The 18,529-nt window shown below is 51.6% G+C and overlaps 2 protein-coding genes across 2 annotated transcripts; both read left to right on the top strand.

Moving 5' to 3' along the window:
• The first annotated feature begins 4,656 nt into the window (after nucleotides 1–4,656).
• Nucleotides 4,657–8,385, top strand: FIS1 (fission, mitochondrial 1). The gene is made up of 5 exons (XM_045819691.1): nucleotides 4,657–4,812; nucleotides 5,695–5,827; nucleotides 7,139–7,215; nucleotides 7,640–7,745; nucleotides 8,079–8,385. Exons 1-5 carry the CDS (start codon nucleotides 4,768–4,770, stop codon nucleotides 8,174–8,176), a joined length of 459 nt encoding a protein of 152 aa, XP_045675647.1. The 5' UTR covers nucleotides 4,657–4,767; the 3' UTR covers nucleotides 8,177–8,385.
• A 1,724-nt stretch (nucleotides 8,386–10,109) lies between these two features.
• Nucleotides 10,110–15,406, top strand: CLDN15 (claudin 15). The gene is made up of 5 exons (XM_045819545.1): nucleotides 10,110–10,593; nucleotides 13,294–13,458; nucleotides 14,524–14,605; nucleotides 14,696–14,812; nucleotides 14,900–15,406. The coding sequence occupies exons 1-5, from the start codon at nucleotides 10,377–10,379 to the stop codon at nucleotides 15,024–15,026; spliced, it is 708 nt and encodes a 235-aa protein (XP_045675501.1). The 5' UTR covers nucleotides 10,110–10,376; the 3' UTR covers nucleotides 15,027–15,406.
• Nucleotides 15,407–18,529: the final 3,123 nt, after the last annotated feature.

Consider the following 18,529-nt stretch of genomic DNA (forward strand, 5'->3'; position numbering starts at 1 on the left):
TCTACCTCTCTCATAAAACTTAATCTTAATAAACCGGTCTGGAATTTTCTCAACAAGCATCATTAAGGTAATATGCCACCTGGACCCTCTCCACCCTCCATAGAAAGAAGTGGCAACCTGCATGATAAAAACTCTTGCCATTTCCTTCCCCCACCCCCAAAAGAAGATGTCTAGGTCTTAAAATAATCTTTTCTTTTGTTAATAGCTCCCTTGCCTACCTTTTTTCCTGTAAAGTCTTCTATTTTGTATAACCCCTTGGAGTTGCTCAATGGGATGCTGCCCAATTCATGGATCACATAGTAAAGTCAATTAGATAGTCAAATCTACTCAGTTGAATTTTGTTTTAACAGTAGTAATGAAGAGATGAGGCAGAGAGTTAAGCATGGACCAGACTGCAAAGGACTTGTAGGCTGTGTTACAATATTTTGGCCTTTGTTCTAAGGGCAATGAGATCAGCCATTAAAAGGTTTCAGGTAAATTGAGAACTGTGTTTTAATAAGACCCTCTGACTACTAAATGGTAAATCTCATAGTAATGGGGCAAGAATGGATGTGTGAGACCAGTGAGGTGGCTGTCAAAGTCATCAAGGCAGAGATGACAGAGGTTTGCATTTAGATTCTGGTTGAAGAAGGCAGACAAACATAATATGTATAAAAAATTATCAGCATGCCCTGCCTGGTGTGGCTCAGTGGGTTGAGTATCATCCTGCAAACTGAAAAGTCACTGGTTCGATTCCTGGTCAGGGCACATGCCTGACCAGGGTTGCAGTCCAGGTCCCTGGTTCAGGGTGTGTGAGAGGCAACTGATGGATGTTTTTTTCATGTCGATGTTTCTATTTCTTCCTCCCTCCCTTTTCCACCCCCTCCTCTCTCTATATATATTCATTCAACAAACTCTGATGGAGCTTTTGCCATGCTTTAGGCCTGTTCCAAGAGCTGCAACAGATACAGAGATGATCGAGGTGCAAGAGGCCATTGCATAGAATTAACATCCCAATAAAAATCACATTCTTTGGCCTTCCTACGGTCCCTGCCTTGCCAGTACCTGCTCTCTGTTTTTGGTCCTGGTCTACTTCATATTGTGTGCATATTTTTATGCCCCCTTCTTACCCCAAATCAAAATTGGGTGCTGGATGCAATGATGCAACTTTGAATAAACAGGAATTATTCTCCTTGCTATTATACTCATGGTAATGAAGGAGCCAGTTCTCTAAACTGGAGTTTCTGTCCAATAGAGAATAGTCATCTACCTCACTCACAGAGTTATTAGGAGAATAAAAAATAAATTTAAGGGGATTTGCAAATGCGAAAGGTGCTTGGATGATAGGTAATCCTTCCATTTGGACAGCCGTCTTTACAGTCATGCGCCACATCACATATATGAAGGTGGTCCCATAAATAATGGAGCCGAAAAATCTCTATTGCCTACTCATGTCATAATGCCACAGCCCAATGCACTACACAGATACCACTGTGTTATAGTTGCCTACAGTCTATAGTACAGTAACTTGCCGTGCTGTACAGGTTTGTAACCTGTACTGTAGGGGACAGAATTTGTCACCCCAAAATATGCATATTTGGCATAAGGATTATTTTAGGCCAGTTAATTTTAAGAAACAGAAGCCATGGGAGAAACTCAGAAAGCCAAGTAGAAGTTACCCTGTGCAAAAGACATTTACATTGTAAGGGAATCCACACTTGTAAGGGTGTCTCCCTTGCTATACCAGGAAGAGGGGATGACCTTATCTGTAGAAACTTATGTTGAAGGCCAAGACTTAAACCTGCATAACAGCCTTACCCTTTGTCACTGTGCTTGCCCTGGTAACTTCCCATAACTGACTCCTCCCCTCCCCCAACATGTTTCTCTTCAGCCAAAGACAGTATTTAAGGTGGTGGCTTCAGTCATTTTGGTGAGTTGCTCAGCTTTTGTGAGCCTTGCCCAAGTATACTGGAGGAATACATTTTATTAAACTTTTGTTTGTTTTTATACTACTATGTCTTTTATACAAGGATGTCTCATTCAAGAACACAGAAAGATAAAGGGAAAATTACTTTCTTTCCCCTACAGAGAATAGGCTATACCATATAGCCTAGGTGTATTGTAGACTATACCATCTAGCTTTGTATAAGTGCACTCTCTGATGTTTGCAAAGGAAATCACCTAATAATGCATTTCTCAGGATGTGTCCCCATCGTTTAAGCAGGACATGGTTGTGCTAGTGTTGACTTTATTTCATGTTTATTCAACAGATATTTTTTGAACATTGAACTTGTGCTAGTGTTAGCAGTGAAATGGCACCAGAATGTTACTAGTAATTGGACCTCGGTTCAGCAACCTCAGTACCAGAGTTCTGGCTGAGGAACAATTCAGAGCCAAGACTCAAATACAAGCAAGTTTATTTAGAAAGTCCCAGAGATAGAAAAAGTGAGCCAGCTAGGCTGCATGGGCTCAGGAAACAGGTTACAGAGGCAAAAGAAGGGCCCTTGGAATAATTAGGAGAAAAAGCAAGGATATACAAACCCGAGGGAGGGTGAAGGGGGAAAGCTTGGGTTGCTTCAGAGAGAACTAGGTCTGAGGAAAGAAGGGAGTGGGGCAAGACATGGCATGCTTCTGGGTGACAGGGTGAGGGGGGGAGGTAGAAGGAGACAGGGCCGAGCCCTTTACCTGAAGAGATTTTATCTGTTTCCCAAAGGCAGCGGTTTTAGGGGAGGTCTCAGGTGGATCTCAATAGAATGTTTTTCAGCTTTCCTGTTGTATCCTTTCAGAGTCATGGTCTCCACTGATTGGTTGACACCTAGGCAGGGGGTCATTAGTCATCGCAGCTGGTCTTGATGTCAGCTATGGCGTCACCCCTCCTGGCCTTGCTGCTCTGAGCCTGGAGCAGAAACACAACTGTGGCCTAGATATTATCTCTAGGGCTTAATGCTTAAGGGACTGCTTGTGCAAGGAAGTCATATGAGGCTATTCTCTGGCCCCCTTGTTCCTCCTGTAAGAGGGGAGTCTACGGCATGACTAGCAACACGTAAGGGGAGGAAAGGTCATCCTGTGGGGCAAAGTCCCACCCCAGTTTCCTCCGTTGCTAGGCACCAAAGACTTTCCACCCTGGTGACCTTCTGTACCTGGTCTATTGCTCCTACTCTGCTCATGCCTGTCTGACTGCCTACTATGTTAGGAGCTGAAGATGCAAGGATAAACAAGATTCAGTCTCTGCCTTCATGGAACTTAGATTCTAATATACACTAGAGCACTGAAGGTCAAAGTTGTTTAAAAAATTCAACCAAGTAACTTTGAAGATCTAATTGGCATTATTAAACGATTCATTGGGCAGCATCCCATAGCAACTGGTAGGGTGCTCCTAGAGGATTGTATGAAGTGGAACTATTAGCAAAAGAAAGTATTCTTTTTAAGCCAGGACATCCCGCAGGTTGTCCAACCTTTTGGCATCTCTGCACCACATTGGAAGAAGAAGAGTTGTCTTGGGCCACAGATTAAATACATTGTGACATGTAATCACACACAAAAAACACCTCATAATGTTTTAAGTAAATTTACAATTTTGTGTTGGGCTGCATGTGCCCCTCGGGCCTCAGGTTGGACCCCCCGTTGGGGAGAAGGAATGGCAAAAGTTTTTCATCATACAGATTGCCTCTTCTTTCTTGGGGGGGGGGCATGGAGGGAATGGAGGGAGCCCACGTGACAGATTTATCTTATTGGTGCTTGACCAGAAAATTCTAGACTGATTCAGATTACATTTCTGGGAGAAGTTTGAAACTGCAATTAAATTAGGTATTAAATCTATATTGGGTATGGCTTTTACACTGAGTGATGCTATTTTGGGCCCATGGTTTTCTCTTTAACAAGGTAAAAACAATTTGAAAGTCACTACCTACCCAGTCCCATCACTGCATAGAATGATGCTAGACAGAGAAGCCAGAAGCATCTCCCCTTTTCATACTTTTTTACTCTTCACTGCCAAGCTCCTCATTGCCCTTAACCCCACATGGCAGGCAGGCCTTCCCCTTTGGTGGGGGGAAGGGGGGTTGTCTAAATAATATTTAAAAGATTGGACCCTCTCTGCAAATAATGCCAACAGCTTTTCTTTAAATTCCCAGTAATATCCCCGGTTATTATCTATGTTTCTGTCCTCTTGCATTGTTAAGAGTAGCAGAGGCCCTGGAGACCCTGTGGTAGTTGTTCTGACGTTCTTGTAGGCACTGAGAATTCACATAGCCTCCAGGGTCCTAGATTTCTGAGAGGGTCCTATAGCTCACCTGAGGGTGGAGGGTGGGACGGGTAGAGTAAGACTGGTCCCTGAAATTAAGTGACCCAATACCGATTCTCCACCTTCCTCTTCCTGCTATTTTCAGTCCCAGGAGCTAACCACCGAGAGGAGAGGTAGCCTCCGACTTTATTGTGGCAGCCTCCGTGGAGAAAGAAGGCACATACAGGGCAACCCGGAAAATGGATGTGGGGACAGGAGTAGCATTGTCCTCGGCGCGAGGGTGGTGGGATTGACAGGGGGACCTGTGCCGCGCGTGCGCTTTACTAGGCCCACCAGCGCGCCAGCTGTGCTGGAGGAAGGGGCGGGACGCCACTGGGGGTGGGGGCTCGGTGTCTGCTACCGGGCTACCCGAGGCGGTTGGCTACGAGTAAGGGGCGGGACCAGCTTCCGTTGCTCGCCGGAAGTGTCTCTCCGCCCCTGCCAGTGGGCCATGGAGTCGCTGGCACAGTAACGTCTGAGGTGTAAGGATTGCGGGGCCAGCGGCTATGGAGGCCGTGCTAAACGAGCTGGTGTCTGCGGAGGACCTGCTGGTGAGGCCTGGCCCTGAGGGAGGGAAGGGAAAGATTTGGGCGAGCGGGTCCTGAAGAGAATCGAATATGGGCCAAACTCTTCCCATCAGCAGCTTTGCCTAGGGAAGCCGAACTACTGCTCCCGGCAGCCTTTGCAGCGCCCGGCTCCTGCGGAGAGATTCCACTTTACCCCAAAGGCTAGTGGGAGTTGTAGTTTCCTGCGCCACCATCCCTCAGACTCAAGGCCTAGAGTCTGGTGTGGAAAGACTGATGGGTTCTGGGTGCGTGCAACAGTTAGGTCAGGGTCCTAAGCTGTTTTTGAGTGCTCTCGCAGTGGCGGGGGAGTATAACGACCACCATAAAGTGTCATATATTACTCACTGTATCCATCACGATGTCAAGTGCATTGCAGGCGATTATCTCAATCTTTGAGTTCTGAGAGGTAGGCACTATTCTTGAATTCCCGTTTTGCAGATGGGAAAGAGTCCAGACGCGGCAGGGTGGGGCGGACAGGGGGCAGCAGTCTCTGATGATGGACTGCGTGGGCTGTTGAGCTGTTCTGAATGTAGTTGAACAATATGTTTACTGTTCAGCCGCTCGGGGTCAGCTGCTCTGGGAGCGGTGCCTGGAGCCGCCACCAGGTGGCATCTCCACTCGGTACCACTAGGGGGAGGGAGCGGAGGGAAGGGGAACTGTCCAAGGAGACATCATGCCTACAAGAAACAGAAAGCCGAGTCCCAGAGAGGGGTATAGAACCTGTGGAGAGAGGTATCAAGACCCGCGAGGGAGATGTGGCAGAGACTGGGGAAGATGGATTGTAACTGGGAAATGGACACCTAGGTCCTGATAGAGAATGGTTTATCCCCTTCATTTCTAAATGACTCCTCTCCTCTCCTATGGCAGAAGTTTGAAAAGAAATTTCAGTCTGAGAAGGCAGCAGGCTCGGTGTCCAAGAGCACGCAGTTTGAGTATGCCTGGTGCTTGGTGCGAAGCAAGTACAACGATGACATCCGTAAAGGCATTGTACTGCTGGAGGGTGAGGTGCTAGGCTACCCGACCGTCCCCTTCCCAACTGCAGTCAGTCTGCCCTTCTTTACTGCCATTGGGCATGCCCTCCCTTCATAGGGTCAACATGGGACCCTGTAGTCCAGTCACCTCACAGTTATTTTACAGCAAACTCACTAACAAGGGGCTGTGTACATTAGCCTAGCTTCTCCCACTGTACTTCGGGCTAATTACCTACCACCTCATCATTGTTTTGCCCAACAGTCAGACCGTGTTAATTTCCACAGGACTTGGGTAACCTGGTAGTCTAACCATGAAGAAAGTGACTTGTCTGAAGTGCCACAGCTATTGGCTGAAGTAGGACCAGAGGCTCCTGTTTCATGTGTGCCAGTCCTGGGTTCTTTGTCCCCACCATGTTGCTTATTCAGCAGCTATTGTAGAAAGAACAAAACTTTCGTGAGGGTGGCGTGGAAGATGTTCAGGAGACAGTCCCGAAACCCTGTGAGCAGATGATGCCTTTTTAATAGGAACCCTAGTTCCAGTTGTTTGGGGATATGGCGCCATTTGTCAGGAGCCTCTATATTTGACCTTTAAAGTTCACTGAACCCTCTTTCTCTTGGTCAGGTAATTGGATATAAGCAAACAAGTCAGTGTACTGGCAAAGGATGCCTGTGGTAAATCTTTAAATATAAGAATCTTGCTTAATGCAAATAATTTCACCCTACATTTGTCTGATTTGCCAACTCAGATTTTTCAGGTTTCCTCTATAGCAGGGCACAGCTGTAAAAGTGGTGGTCTCTAAGAGCTGCCAGTCTACTTGAGGAGACCGTACAGACACTTGGGAAGATTTATAAATATCCACAAAGCTATTTATCAACAAATTCTAGTGCATAGAGTACAGTTGAACACAAACTTCTGGGAAGTCACTGGATTATGAGTCAGGGTTATTCAGGAAAGGCTGTTTTTTGTTTTGTTTTTTTTTTAATTGGGGTGGGGAATACAAACTTACTTTTTTTTAACACTTATTTGGGTAACTCGCAACTGTAGTTGAAACACAACAGATGCCAAAACTGAGCAGAGGTGCCTCCTGGCTTTTCCGGTGGCTCTACTGCCTTTCAGCTCACTTGGATGAACCAGGTTGACTGTGGGATCAGCACCCAGGTGTCTGGGCAGCCTGGAGTCATGCTTCCCACAGCTCTGACTAGGAAGCCCAGAACTGCAGGCTCTGAGCAGTGACTTTCTCCCAGAATTATGTAGGGATTCAGAGAATGGAAGGGGTCTCTGGGACACAAGTATTAGGAAAAGAGAAAGCGGGTTTTACTCTTTACTCTCTCCTTCCCAGAGCTATTGCCCAAAGGTAGCAAAGAGGAGCAGCGGGATTATGTCTTCTACCTGGCTGTGGGGAACTACCGGCTCAAGGTAAGGTGGGAAGCTCCCTCCCCACCCCATCCTATTTGGATGAGCCATACACCTTCTCCTCACCGTCCTCCAGGGTAGAGCCTGAAGAGAGCAGTAGGTAGAGGGTGGTATTGGGTACAGAGGTTCAAAGTGATAGCTGATCAGGATGCTGAGGGAAGATGAGACAGAGGATCAGGGTGCCTAGGGTGTGGGGAAAAGGTGACGTCAGGATTGGGGTGCAGCCCCAGAGCCTTGGGTTGTTATCTCCCCTAGCTTATCATCCCCACACAGTTGGGGTTGTTTGTGGACTCTACTCCATTGGGTGGGGCTAGGGTGAGGGAGGGGGTGGAGGTAGAGGGAGGAGCCCCCAGGGCACGTGAAGGGAATGCCCCTCTGATGGGCAGGAGGAGTGCTGAAATACTGAGAGAGGGATGTGTGTGTGTAGGAATATGAAAAGGCCCTGAAGTATGTGCGAGGGCTACTGCAGACAGAGCCCCAGAACAACCAGGCCAAGGAACTGGAACGGCTCATTGACAAGGCTATGAAGAAAGGTGAACGTCTTCCCCTGTTTTCCTCCATTCCCACTCTCCTGTCTCCCGGGCCTCCATCATCCCCAGGTCCCCCTCAACTGTTAGTTTAGTCCTCATCCTCACCCCTACCGCATGCCTAGGCCCTCTGGGCCCTCTTTAAGTGACTCTCCCTGCCAGCAGTTCCTCTTCAAACTCCCAGGAGCCTTCTTTGTCCAGCCCTCAGAGTCCCTCGCCCTGTGACTCCCAAATGGAGAGGCACATCTGTGGAGGAGCAGTGGGCAGGAAGAAGATAGTAGCCAGGGTCCTGGTGGGCTGGGGGTTGACTCCTGACAATCTCCCTCTTCTTCTCCCCAGACGGACTGGTGGGCATGGCCATTGTTGGAGGCATGGCCCTGGGTGTGGCGGGACTGGCTGGACTCATCGGATTTGCTGTATCCAAGTCCAAATCCTGAACGAGACTGCACCTCTGCCTCTGCCCGGGGACACGGGAGAGCCCATGGAGGACACTCAGGGAGGGCCCATCCATCCTCTCTGTCCCTTTCTTCTGCATCCCATCACTGTCCTCTGTGGCCTCAACCTCCTCCCCCCTGAGACCTGTCCTGTAGCCCCAAATCATGTGCTTTAGGATGAGTGTAAATAAAATTAGGCTTTGACTTGGGAACCTCTGTGTCTGTGTTGAAGGAGGGGCAGGTTCCCTCAGTCCCAGAGGCGGGGGTAACGCACGGTCCTCTCCTGCTCTGTGTTGTTCTATTACCTCCACACTGGCATGGGGTTCTTTGTCTGCAGAGCTGCCCGGATCCTACACCCTTCCTCCCCTCCACTAAAGCCACGTGGCCTTTGCACAGCCCTAGAATCCTGGGAGAAAGCAACAACTGGAGGAGGGAAGGGCAGAGCTGAAGGGACAGGCTTGGATTTATGTCTCCTGTCTCCTCTGACCCACTCAGCTGGCTCTTAAGTATGTGGAGTTTTCCACACCATGGGGCCCCCCCACTCAGTTTCCTCCAAAACCTCCGCCCTTCCCCACCCTTTGTCTTCCTGCTTCCTCCTCTTCCTCCTCCTGTAGCCTCCTGAGGAGAGGGGGTGCCACTGGTGGCTGGAAGGATACAGGCATTTGTCATGGAGTTGGCAGGGGTCTTGGAAGAGGTTATAGATGCGGTATACACCAGTTATAGCCTCCAAGATGGAAGGTGAGGACCCAGTCCCCACCCAGCCCGCTGTGCCCCACACCCGCCCTGTGCCAGGCTCAGCTTGGACCTGTCTTGCTTCACTGCATACCTCTCATTCCACAGCCAAGCCAGCCCCGCTGGGGGATTGGGGAGGAGGCCCCTGAGCAGAGCACAGAGCACAGAGCAGCCTGACACACAAAGGAGGGGAATGGGGTTTACACTTCAGCTCAGGGCTGTACTGTGTGACTGCCTGGGTGTAGGGTGAGCCCCTTTGAGACTGAGCCCCAGCCACACTTGCCAGAAGAGAACCAGGGCTGTCCTGCTGTGGCCTTGGAGCAGAAAACGAGACCATCCACACCAGGACAGGTGCTCAGCTTTGGCTAGAAGTGGCAGCCCAGAGGTTTCTAATCCATCATAATTAATAGAGCTTAGTGACATTTCTGATAATGAGTCACTTAGATTAGCCACAGGATCACCTGGGTCTGAGATTTATCCCCCTTGGGGGATCCTTGGCCACAATATCAAGCTTGTTGCTGAGGGTCAAAGATCGACCCACCAAAGGGGAAAGCTCGAGTTCATGAACTTGAAGTTTAGAGGAAAGCAACTCCTAATGGCTTCACCCTGGGTCTGCTGCACCAAAACCCAGGTTAGTCACCAAGTATTGAGTAATTCATACACGTGGGGAGCTTTGATCTCCAGTGAAAATTCTTGTTATATCTTGTGAGGTGAGCAGCAGTAGTTTTAGTTCACAGAAGCAGAAATGAACTCACAGGGCTCAAACTTCATGCCCGTGTCACTTTGGTGAACGATGAGGTTTGGTGTGAATCTAGGTTGGTTGGACTCCAGAGCCATTGGTTTCCCCCACAGATCCTTCTCTAAACTTAATCTTCCTGGAAGACTCAATGCTCCAAGCCCCAGGCCTTGGAGTTTCCTGAATTGTTCTCACCAGTGCTTAGAGGCAGTGGCTCTGCTCCCTGGTTTCTTTCCCAGTGAAGGCCACAACGGCGTACCCGTGGTTATTCCCTCTGTTTGTCCCTCGTATTCCATGCTCTGGCCCCCGATGAAAGCCGAGTCGGAGACACGCTTCCCCTTGGCTCCCGATGCCTCCCGGGGGGGCCCCTCCTTGGCTGCATCCGTTAGTCACTCCCTGGTGAGCCCCCCCCCCCACCAGGGCGGGGAGCCTGGGGCAGCCCGGAGGCATTGGACTTTTGGCCCGTTTCGTTTATTCCCTACATCTCATCAACATCTGCCGCGGGCTCTTGCCTCATTTCTCTGACTGGCCTGCAGGGAAGCAGAAACCTAGAAAGACGGGAGGAAGGCAGAAACCTGGAGACGGACCTGAGGCTGAGGAAGAGGCCAGGGCTGCAGCTGGTCTTCCACCCTTCTCCTCTCTCTTCCCACCTCAGCCAAAGCCCTTCAAGGTCCCCTGGGGCGCAGCCCTTCTCCCTCCGGGGCCCCTGGTGCCCCTCAGGGCCTGCATCCCACCATGTCAGTGGCTGTGGAGACCTTTGGCTTCTTCCTGGCAGCCGTGGGGCTGCTGATGCTGGGGGTGACCCTGCCAAACAGCTACTGGCGAGTGTCCACTGTGCACGGGAGTGTCATCACCACCAACACGATCTTCGAGAACCTCTGGCACAGCTGCGCAACTGACTCCATGGGAGTCTACAACTGCTGGGAGTTCCCGTCCATGCTGGCCCTCTCCGGTAAAAGGTGGAGGGTGAAGGGGGCAGAGGGAGGGGGGAGGTTGGAGAGAACTCTGGCAAGTGCGGGTGCTGCCTGTGGTCTGCCCTTGGGTGCCATACAGATAGGGGAGGCCTGATCAAGCTCAGAGACTGGCTCCTGCAGCATGGAATTCTGGGGATAGACCCCTGTCTGGAGCTAGTGGTGACATGGCCCCCTGCCCTCATGTGACACTGTCTCAGTGGTTACAAGTGCAGGTACCAGGGTCAGACTGCCTGGTCCAGTGCCTGCTGTGCCCTAGCTCTGTGCCTAGGACAGGTGGTAAAATGAGCTCTATTTGACCCATCTGTAAAATAAAGATCATGATAGCACTCATTCAGAGTAGTGGTGGGGACTTTACAAAATAAAAGGTGCAAAATGTTAATACCTATATGCACTCAAACAATTTTAGCATTTTAGTATTGGGTTGGGAGTGTTGGAGTTTGTGGGGTGAAGAGGAGGCCCCATCTTGGAATCTTGAGAGTTAAGACTCTCAGTAGCTCACTGCCATGGCAAATTCTAAAAGGCTGTTTTAAAGAGTCTGAGTGTCTAATGTAAGCAGGTGAGGGGGTGTGCATGTGTGTTTGGGGTTCTCAGGGTAGTGTATTTTTTCGATTCTTGGTGAGCTGGAGCCTACGGCTCTTTTGGCCCAGAAAGATTCACCCTGGTGGCTATAACGTCCTCCTGCTTCCTGCTCACCCTATAAGTAGCCCCCCACTATTCCCTAGGGGAGTCTCCCTTCAGTCAGCCCCTGCCAGAGACCAAGAGGGGGTGACCAGGAACCCTCTGCAGTGCCACTCCTTCGCCCTGACTGGGTCTTCGTGGAGCCCTCTCGCTCTTCTAGATCCCCTTCTGCAGGTGCCGCAGGTAGGGGAAGGGGCAGAGACTAAACTGGGTTTAAAGCAGGGATCCACAAAACCCCCCTAGGAAGACACTCTGAGCAGTTAGAGGGTCCATGTGGGTCTCTTGTTGTGCCCCCACTATTCCCAGAATCTCCTGAGTCAGCTGCAGAGGCTTCATGTTTTCATCCCCCTCTCTAGGACTTACAAAGCAAGTGCCCCACCAAAACCCTATAAAAGCTGAACACAAACTGGGCCAGAAGCCCAGAATACTGGGTGGCCAGAAAGGACAGCCACAGTGACAGCCAGCTCAGCAACCCTGGCCACCCCCACCTCATTTGCGCCCACTCGCAGCCACAGCACTCGGCCTGAGAGGACCATGAGTGCACAGGAAAGACGAGGCTGAGGGAAGGGCAGAGCGCAGCTGCCCAGTGGGCTTGGGGGAAGGGCAGAGCGCAGCTGCCCAGTGTCGAAGGGCATCTTGGTTCCGGTGTGGCGCTGGATACTTCACATACACCATTTTAGGGTGGTTTACAAAATAGTTCTGCTGTTGGGTGCATTAGTAACTCCATTTTACAGAACCTGGAAACCACAGGGATAAGCGTTAACCTGCCTTGAATTGCACAGGTGGTAGGAAAGTTGGAATCCTGCCTCGTGTTTCTGAGTCCAGCGCAGGCAAACTTTCAAGGCCGGTTCTGGTCCTGAGAGGGATCCAGACCGTCATTTAGCCGCCTCCCAGCTGTGTACCGCCCCCCACCCCCAGCCTCCAGCCATTTGGCCTATGCTCGCACAGGTGGAGACTGTTAGATGGATGGGTGGGGATAAGATATGGGGTAGGAAGAGAGGGCAGGAACTCCAGAGGGAATGGCTGGGAGTGAGAAAGTGCTCCCAGAGAACTTTGTTCCTCCTCCCTACCCCCCAGCTCCGAGCCACTAAACATCCTCTTGGCAGGGACCCAGCCTTTCCCCTTCAGCATTGATGGCACTGCCCCACCTGGGAAAGCGGTGCAAGGTCCTTGGGTGCTTGGCAACTATCAAAGTCAGAGAAGGGGGAAGGGGGACCAGGAAAGAAGCCTGCCATTTCCTACAGCTTTGAGAAAGGGGAAACTGAGGCACTGAAAGCACATGTACAAGACTGACTTGGATTGGTCCTGGGCCCAGGTATCCCACCTCCCAGATCAGAAACTGCCCTGGACCCAGTGACCCATAGGCCACTGCTGCCCCCTACCATTCACTCCAGGAAGAAGCTCAGGTCCAGATGTCTGGCACAGTACTAGGCACTAGGTGGGACCTGGAAAGAGGCAGATGTGGGGAAGGGGCTGGGGATGCCCGGGTGCAGTTTCTACAATACACAGCAGAGCTTAGTGGCAATCTCACAGAGCAGTGGCTCTCAACTAGGCGATTTTGCCAAGGGTCATTTGACAGTCAACATATTTTGATTGCCCTGCCTGGGGAGACTACTGACATCTAGTGGTGGAGGCTTAGAATGCTGCTAAATATCCCACAATGCACAGGATTGCCCCCAGAACCAAGCATTATCCCGCCAAAGAGCCAATAGTGCAGAGGAGAAACCCTATAACTGAGGCATAGGCGAAGTGCACCAGTGCAGGTGACAGGGCAGGAGGGGCTGAGACTCCTTGGGGCTGAGGTGAGCTCCAGAAAAGAAGGGGTGTGTGACCCCTCAGCCTGCAGGCTGGATGGGTCTGAAGGGGAAGAAAAGGATTTGAGGGCTTCTAGGGATAAGGCCTGAGCAGGGGCTGTAAGGGCCTGGCTGTCATCGAGGGGAGAGGAGATGGAGGGGTGTGGGTCTGGCTCAGGGACCCATGGCTGCAACCCACCTCCCCAGGATACATCCAGGCCTGCCGGGCACTCATGATCACCGCTATCCTCCTGGGCTTCCTGGGCCTCTTCTTGGGCATTGTGGGGCTGCGCTGCACAAACATTGGGGGCATCGTGCTCTCCAGGAAGGCCAAGCTGGCGGCCACTGCAGGGGTCCTACACATACTGGCTGGTAATTGACGGAAGGTGATGGGTGAGCCCTGCGCTGTGGTGGGAGGTCGGGAGTGGCCCTAGGCAACAGACCCCGGGGGCTCTGTCTTCACCAGCTCCCACTCCTAATGTTTGCTTCACCTTCCCCTTTGCATGGATGCCCACCCTCCCAGGCTAAGCTCTTACCTCCCTCCCTGATCACCTCAGCTTCACCCACACCCGCCAAATCCCTTGGCTACGAATCAGTCCATCAGCAATGTTTCTTGAGTGCCCACAGGAGCCAGGCCACAGGTGAGGCAGGGGTGGGATTCCAAAGGTGGAAGTGAAGGTCTGTGCTCCTGAGCTTACAGCTTGGCTGGGAAGATCAGAGTCAGGGTGTGCGTGCACCCCAGTGCACATAGGAACAGTGCTGTCTGACAGGCCCTCCTTTTTCCGTCTGTGAAACATACCTATGCACATCACTTCATAAGCCTGTGAGGCAGGGAGGGTCTCATCCTGCTCTCCAGATGTGGAGAAAGGCCCAGAGAGGTCAGATGACTTACTGGAGGACAAGCCCGCAGTGAGTGCAAGGCTGGCCCCAGAGTCCAGGGGCCTCACGGGCTTCAGGCCTTCACTTCACTGAGTTGCAAAGGTGTGTCACGGGCTCTGAGGGCTTTGAGAGGTCAAAGGCCAGGGTGTCAGAACAGACAGAGCTGGTAGGAGAAGGCTGATTAGGGCAGCTGGGTGTCCAAGGATGGATGGGGCACAGACTGAGTGAGGAAACTAAATGACCAATGCACTAGAGGCCCTGGAAGGACGAGGCAGGTCAAGGGTAGAGAGGGGACAAGGGCTGGCTGAGGGGCAGCGCATGGGAGACTAGATGAGAAAGGTGGGTGGGGCTGGGTCCTTGGTGAGGGCTAGATAGAGAAGTTTGCAGTTGACCCTGGGAAACAGAAGAGTCATGAACTGGGAAGGGGAAGAAAGGGAGGGAATGAAATTTGCTCTTGGACTTGATGCCCCACACCTACTCTCTCGGCTGTTCCCGCCTGGCCCTCCCCCTATTTCCCTAGGGGCCTAGGGCTCCAGTGCAATTCTCTCCCTGTGCCAGGTTGCTGCGGGATGGTGGCCATCTCTTGGTATGCCTCCAACATCACCCAGGACTTCTTCAACCCCTTATACTCAGGAACCAAGTGAGTGTGGGAGGCTTACCCTCTGGGGCACTGGGTGGAACTCTGCCACGCCCCTGAGCTAGCGTGGCCCTGCATGGTTGTTGTCCCTAGGTATGAGCTGGGCCCTGCGCTCTACCTGGGCTGGAGTGCCTCCCTTTTGGCCATACTGGGTGGTGTCTGTCTCTGCTCCAACTGCTGCAAGGCTCCGGACGAGGACCCCGCTGCCAGGTAAGGGAAGGGGAGCAGCACAAGGTGGAGGTGGGAGGGGACAACGAAGGCGCCACCTCCTTCCAACACAGGACCCTCCCTCGGCAGCACCCGGCTCTCCTACAAGGCCTCCGCAGTGCGGTCTGCTGCCCTTGCTGCCCACCTGCCCCCTGCAGCCTCGGACGGAGACGGCGACAACAGCTTTGACAAATACGGGAAAAACGCTTATGTGTAGAAGCCGTGGCCTGTAGGCCCTACTCCCCTTCCACTGCCCCCCAGTGGAAAGGGATCCCTCGAACCCAGGGCAGCAGGTGCCGACTGCTGCCTGCAGTTACCACCTCAGGGCCAAGCCACACCTGGGGCTCCACTTTGGGCCTGGAAGCCACACCCTGCTCAGGCCCTGCCTCCTCAGCCAGAGCTCCTTCCAGGTGACGCTTCCCTGCTCTGGCCTAGAACCCGCCTCCTGAGGACTCACTTTGGACTCCTGAGACTGGACTCAAACCCTCTTTATCTTCTGAGTCTGGGGTCTGGGCGGCTAGGCATGTGGGGACGACCCCGAGCGGTTGCATTCCATATAAATACATGCATAAATAAATTTGTATTGTGAACTGTTCAGGGCTGAGTGTCATGAAGAACTTGGTCAAGCAAGGGGTGACTGGGGAGGCACCCAGAGTCATCTCGGTTCTTGGACACCAGACTGTCACCTGTGCCCCCTCCATCACCTTTGGACTGTCTTATCCAGCAAAACAGAGGCAGGATTGCAAGTGATTTCAAAAGTGTGGCACTCTTACAATTACTGATAAGAGTCATCAAGGAGCAGCCTGGGAGACCCAGCTGGAGGAAACTGGCCAGCTTGAGATAACAAGTCATTCCTTTTACTCTCGACCTTTCTTCACAGCTGTGCAAGGACACAGGTGGTCTAGAGCAGTTTCTTTGCCTGGGCCTGACAGTGGATGTCAGAAATTGACCAGCCCTATGAAATTGTGTCAAATCAAGGGTCCCGTGCAGGCACATTTTTCTGGGGAAGGTTCAGTAACTTCCAGAAAAGGCTCTGAAGGTCCATTCACAGAGGCTTGTCTATTAGTGGCATGTGTATGACGTCATGATGTCCAGCTCAGACACAGCACTGGATCATGAGCAGGGTTGGCACAGGGAACTGGGCAGACCTGGTACCCACTTAAGACTAAAATGAGGCCACGAGAAAGATGCCTGGCATCTAGTGGAAGGAGGTGATAAGACCTTACGCTGGTACCTTCCCCTGCAGCACTGGCTAGGGTCACCAGTCACTTGGGGGTGGCCTGGGTTCTGACCTCGGCCCCTTCTCCTTCCCCATTCATCCCATCTGCCCCTGGGATGTAAAGACACTCACATCTGAATTCTAACTGGGCTCTCTCTGGGGCTTCCGATGTATGAGCACCCACTGGGTCGTTTCACAGGCTGGGCAAATTTGTTCCTTTCCCCCACACCCACAGCTCCTGTCATTTCTATAACCGTCATCGCCAGCCTCTCGGTCAACAGACTGACAACTTCAATCATCTCTGACTTCTCTCTTCACTTCCCCTCCGCCACTCCCTCCCCTCAGCTGCCTGCCAAATCCTGTTCTCCCTCCAGTTTTCACATCCTCCTTCTTTCCTTCCACTGCCTGATGCTGGGTCAGGCCTTCACCCTCCCTTGCTCAGACTCGTCACAGGGTTTCCCTAATTGAGCTTCTAGCCCATGTTTCTCTACCGGAGCATCATTCATTGTCCTGTCCTGGTAGCCCCCTGGTGGCTTGTGGGGGGCGGGGGAACACAAGACCTCGTCACACTGCCTGGCACTGGCCCATCCTTCTGTCTCCACTGTTCACTATTCCTCTGCACAGCCTTGCTCTCCCAGCAAGCTGGATGGCTCCACTGGCCTTGGACACACACTTGCATCAGAGCTTCCCACCGGGCTCCACCCAGAAACACTGGTGCATTTGAGCTGTTCCCCTATATGAAAGCTTCCATGGCCAAGGAGTCCAAAAAATTCTGTATATCCTATGCCCTTCTGCTTGTGGACAGTTTGTGGATGTCCCACAGCCAAGCCAGTTCCCCTGGCTAAGTCCAAAGCCCACACGGGAGGGACTGCACAGAGCATAGACACTGGGAAGTGTGTTTCGTGGGGGCCCTTTGTGTAACAATCTACTATGGCAAGTATCGGGCCGCCCGACTTGCTTCATTAGCAAACCAACAGTAGGCTTCTCTCTGTGGTGTGACAGACATATCTCACACCAAGCAGAACCTGCGAGACACACAGCTTAAAAAGGGCCTTACAATTCTGAAAGGCTCCGAAAAGCACAAGGATGCCCGTGTACCCCACAGTGAAGGACAGAAGCCAGTTACAACTCCTGATACTGCCACCCAGGCACCTCCAACCCAAACTCTCCCTCAGCCCCACCCACAGCTTCTACCTACTTTCCCCAACTCCATCCTGCCTCTTCTCATCTCCTCCCCTTTTCAGGAAAACTAGCCTTAACCAGGTCTCACATTTGAGCATTTAAATATGTGACTTAGTATGATCACCAGAGTAATTATTGATTTCTTTGTCCACCAGTCATGGTCACATGGCTCTACAGGGCTACTGACACACCCCTCTTAACACATTCTTCTTTTTTAGAAGTTAGAGCACTGAGACATGACCCCTGCTTTCAAAAAATCACAAGCTGGAAGCAAGAAGAAATGTCAACAGCTTGTTAACATATAATGGGCAAGGTGCTGGGGCTACTCCAAGGAGCCCTCCAGTTTTTGAGGGAACTCATGAAAAAGCTCCACAATGAACTGGATTAGAGCTCGGGCAATGAGGTCAACAGCTGTCATTCACTGAGTACTCTCCAGACACTGGGGCAGGTACCCTGCCTCATTTAACCTTCATATATCTGGCGGGTGGCTACAGAATGAGTACAGTGACCTACCCAAGCTACACAATTAGTGAGTAGTAAGACCAAGATTTGTCCCAAACTGAAGACACAATGGGCCTGCTGCCCAGAATTCCTGGCTCTGCAAACGAATTCACATCAGTTCAATTCAGTGCTCACTGAGGTCTTTAGCTGCGAGCCCCGCAAGTCTCTAGTCTTCCAGACCCTACCATTCGCCTCTTCTAGTGCTCCATCACATGACACTGGCGCTAGCCTCTAGAAGCTTTTGGTATAGTGTAGGTTTCCCAAAAGCCTGGTGTCTCCCAAGGTGGGGGACAAGGTCTTCACTAGTATACAGGAAGCTGGCAAAAGTAGTTCAAGGCTTTTCTTGAGGAGCTATGGTTTTAAATGGGGGTCTGGAGATCCTTCCTAAAGATTGTGAATGGGTGATCTGTGGAGACAATCAGCATCAGAGCAAGGGAAGGCCCCTGGGGTCTGGCTCGGTCTTACCAAGGTTGGTTGGGAAAGACTGAATGTGTCATTGAATACACAAACCTTACACCAAGCAGAGCATGTGTGATTCTTTATAACAAAATGTGTCTGCTCCATGCTACTGAGGACACAGCTAGGAACTCGAATGGCTGAGGCTGACCTTGGTGCCTTAGGGCCAAAATCATCACATCTTCACTCCCATGACAGGAGTCTGGGCTGGGGTGGCTTAAAGGCTTGGCCAACTGAACCTATTCCCGGGAGCACCGGCTCGTGGCCTCTCCCTATAGCCTGGGTTTCCTCAGAGCACAGATTTCTTACATGGTAGCTGGGGGCTCCAAAAGCAAGTGTCCCAGGGACAAGGCAGAAGCTGC

Source organism: Phyllostomus hastatus, unplaced genomic scaffold, assembly GCF_019186645.2.
Source record: "Phyllostomus hastatus isolate PE091 unplaced genomic scaffold, TTU_PhHast_1.1 phas_scaffold_385, whole genome shotgun sequence".
Taxonomy (NCBI): domain Eukaryota; kingdom Metazoa; phylum Chordata; class Mammalia; order Chiroptera; family Phyllostomidae; genus Phyllostomus; species Phyllostomus hastatus.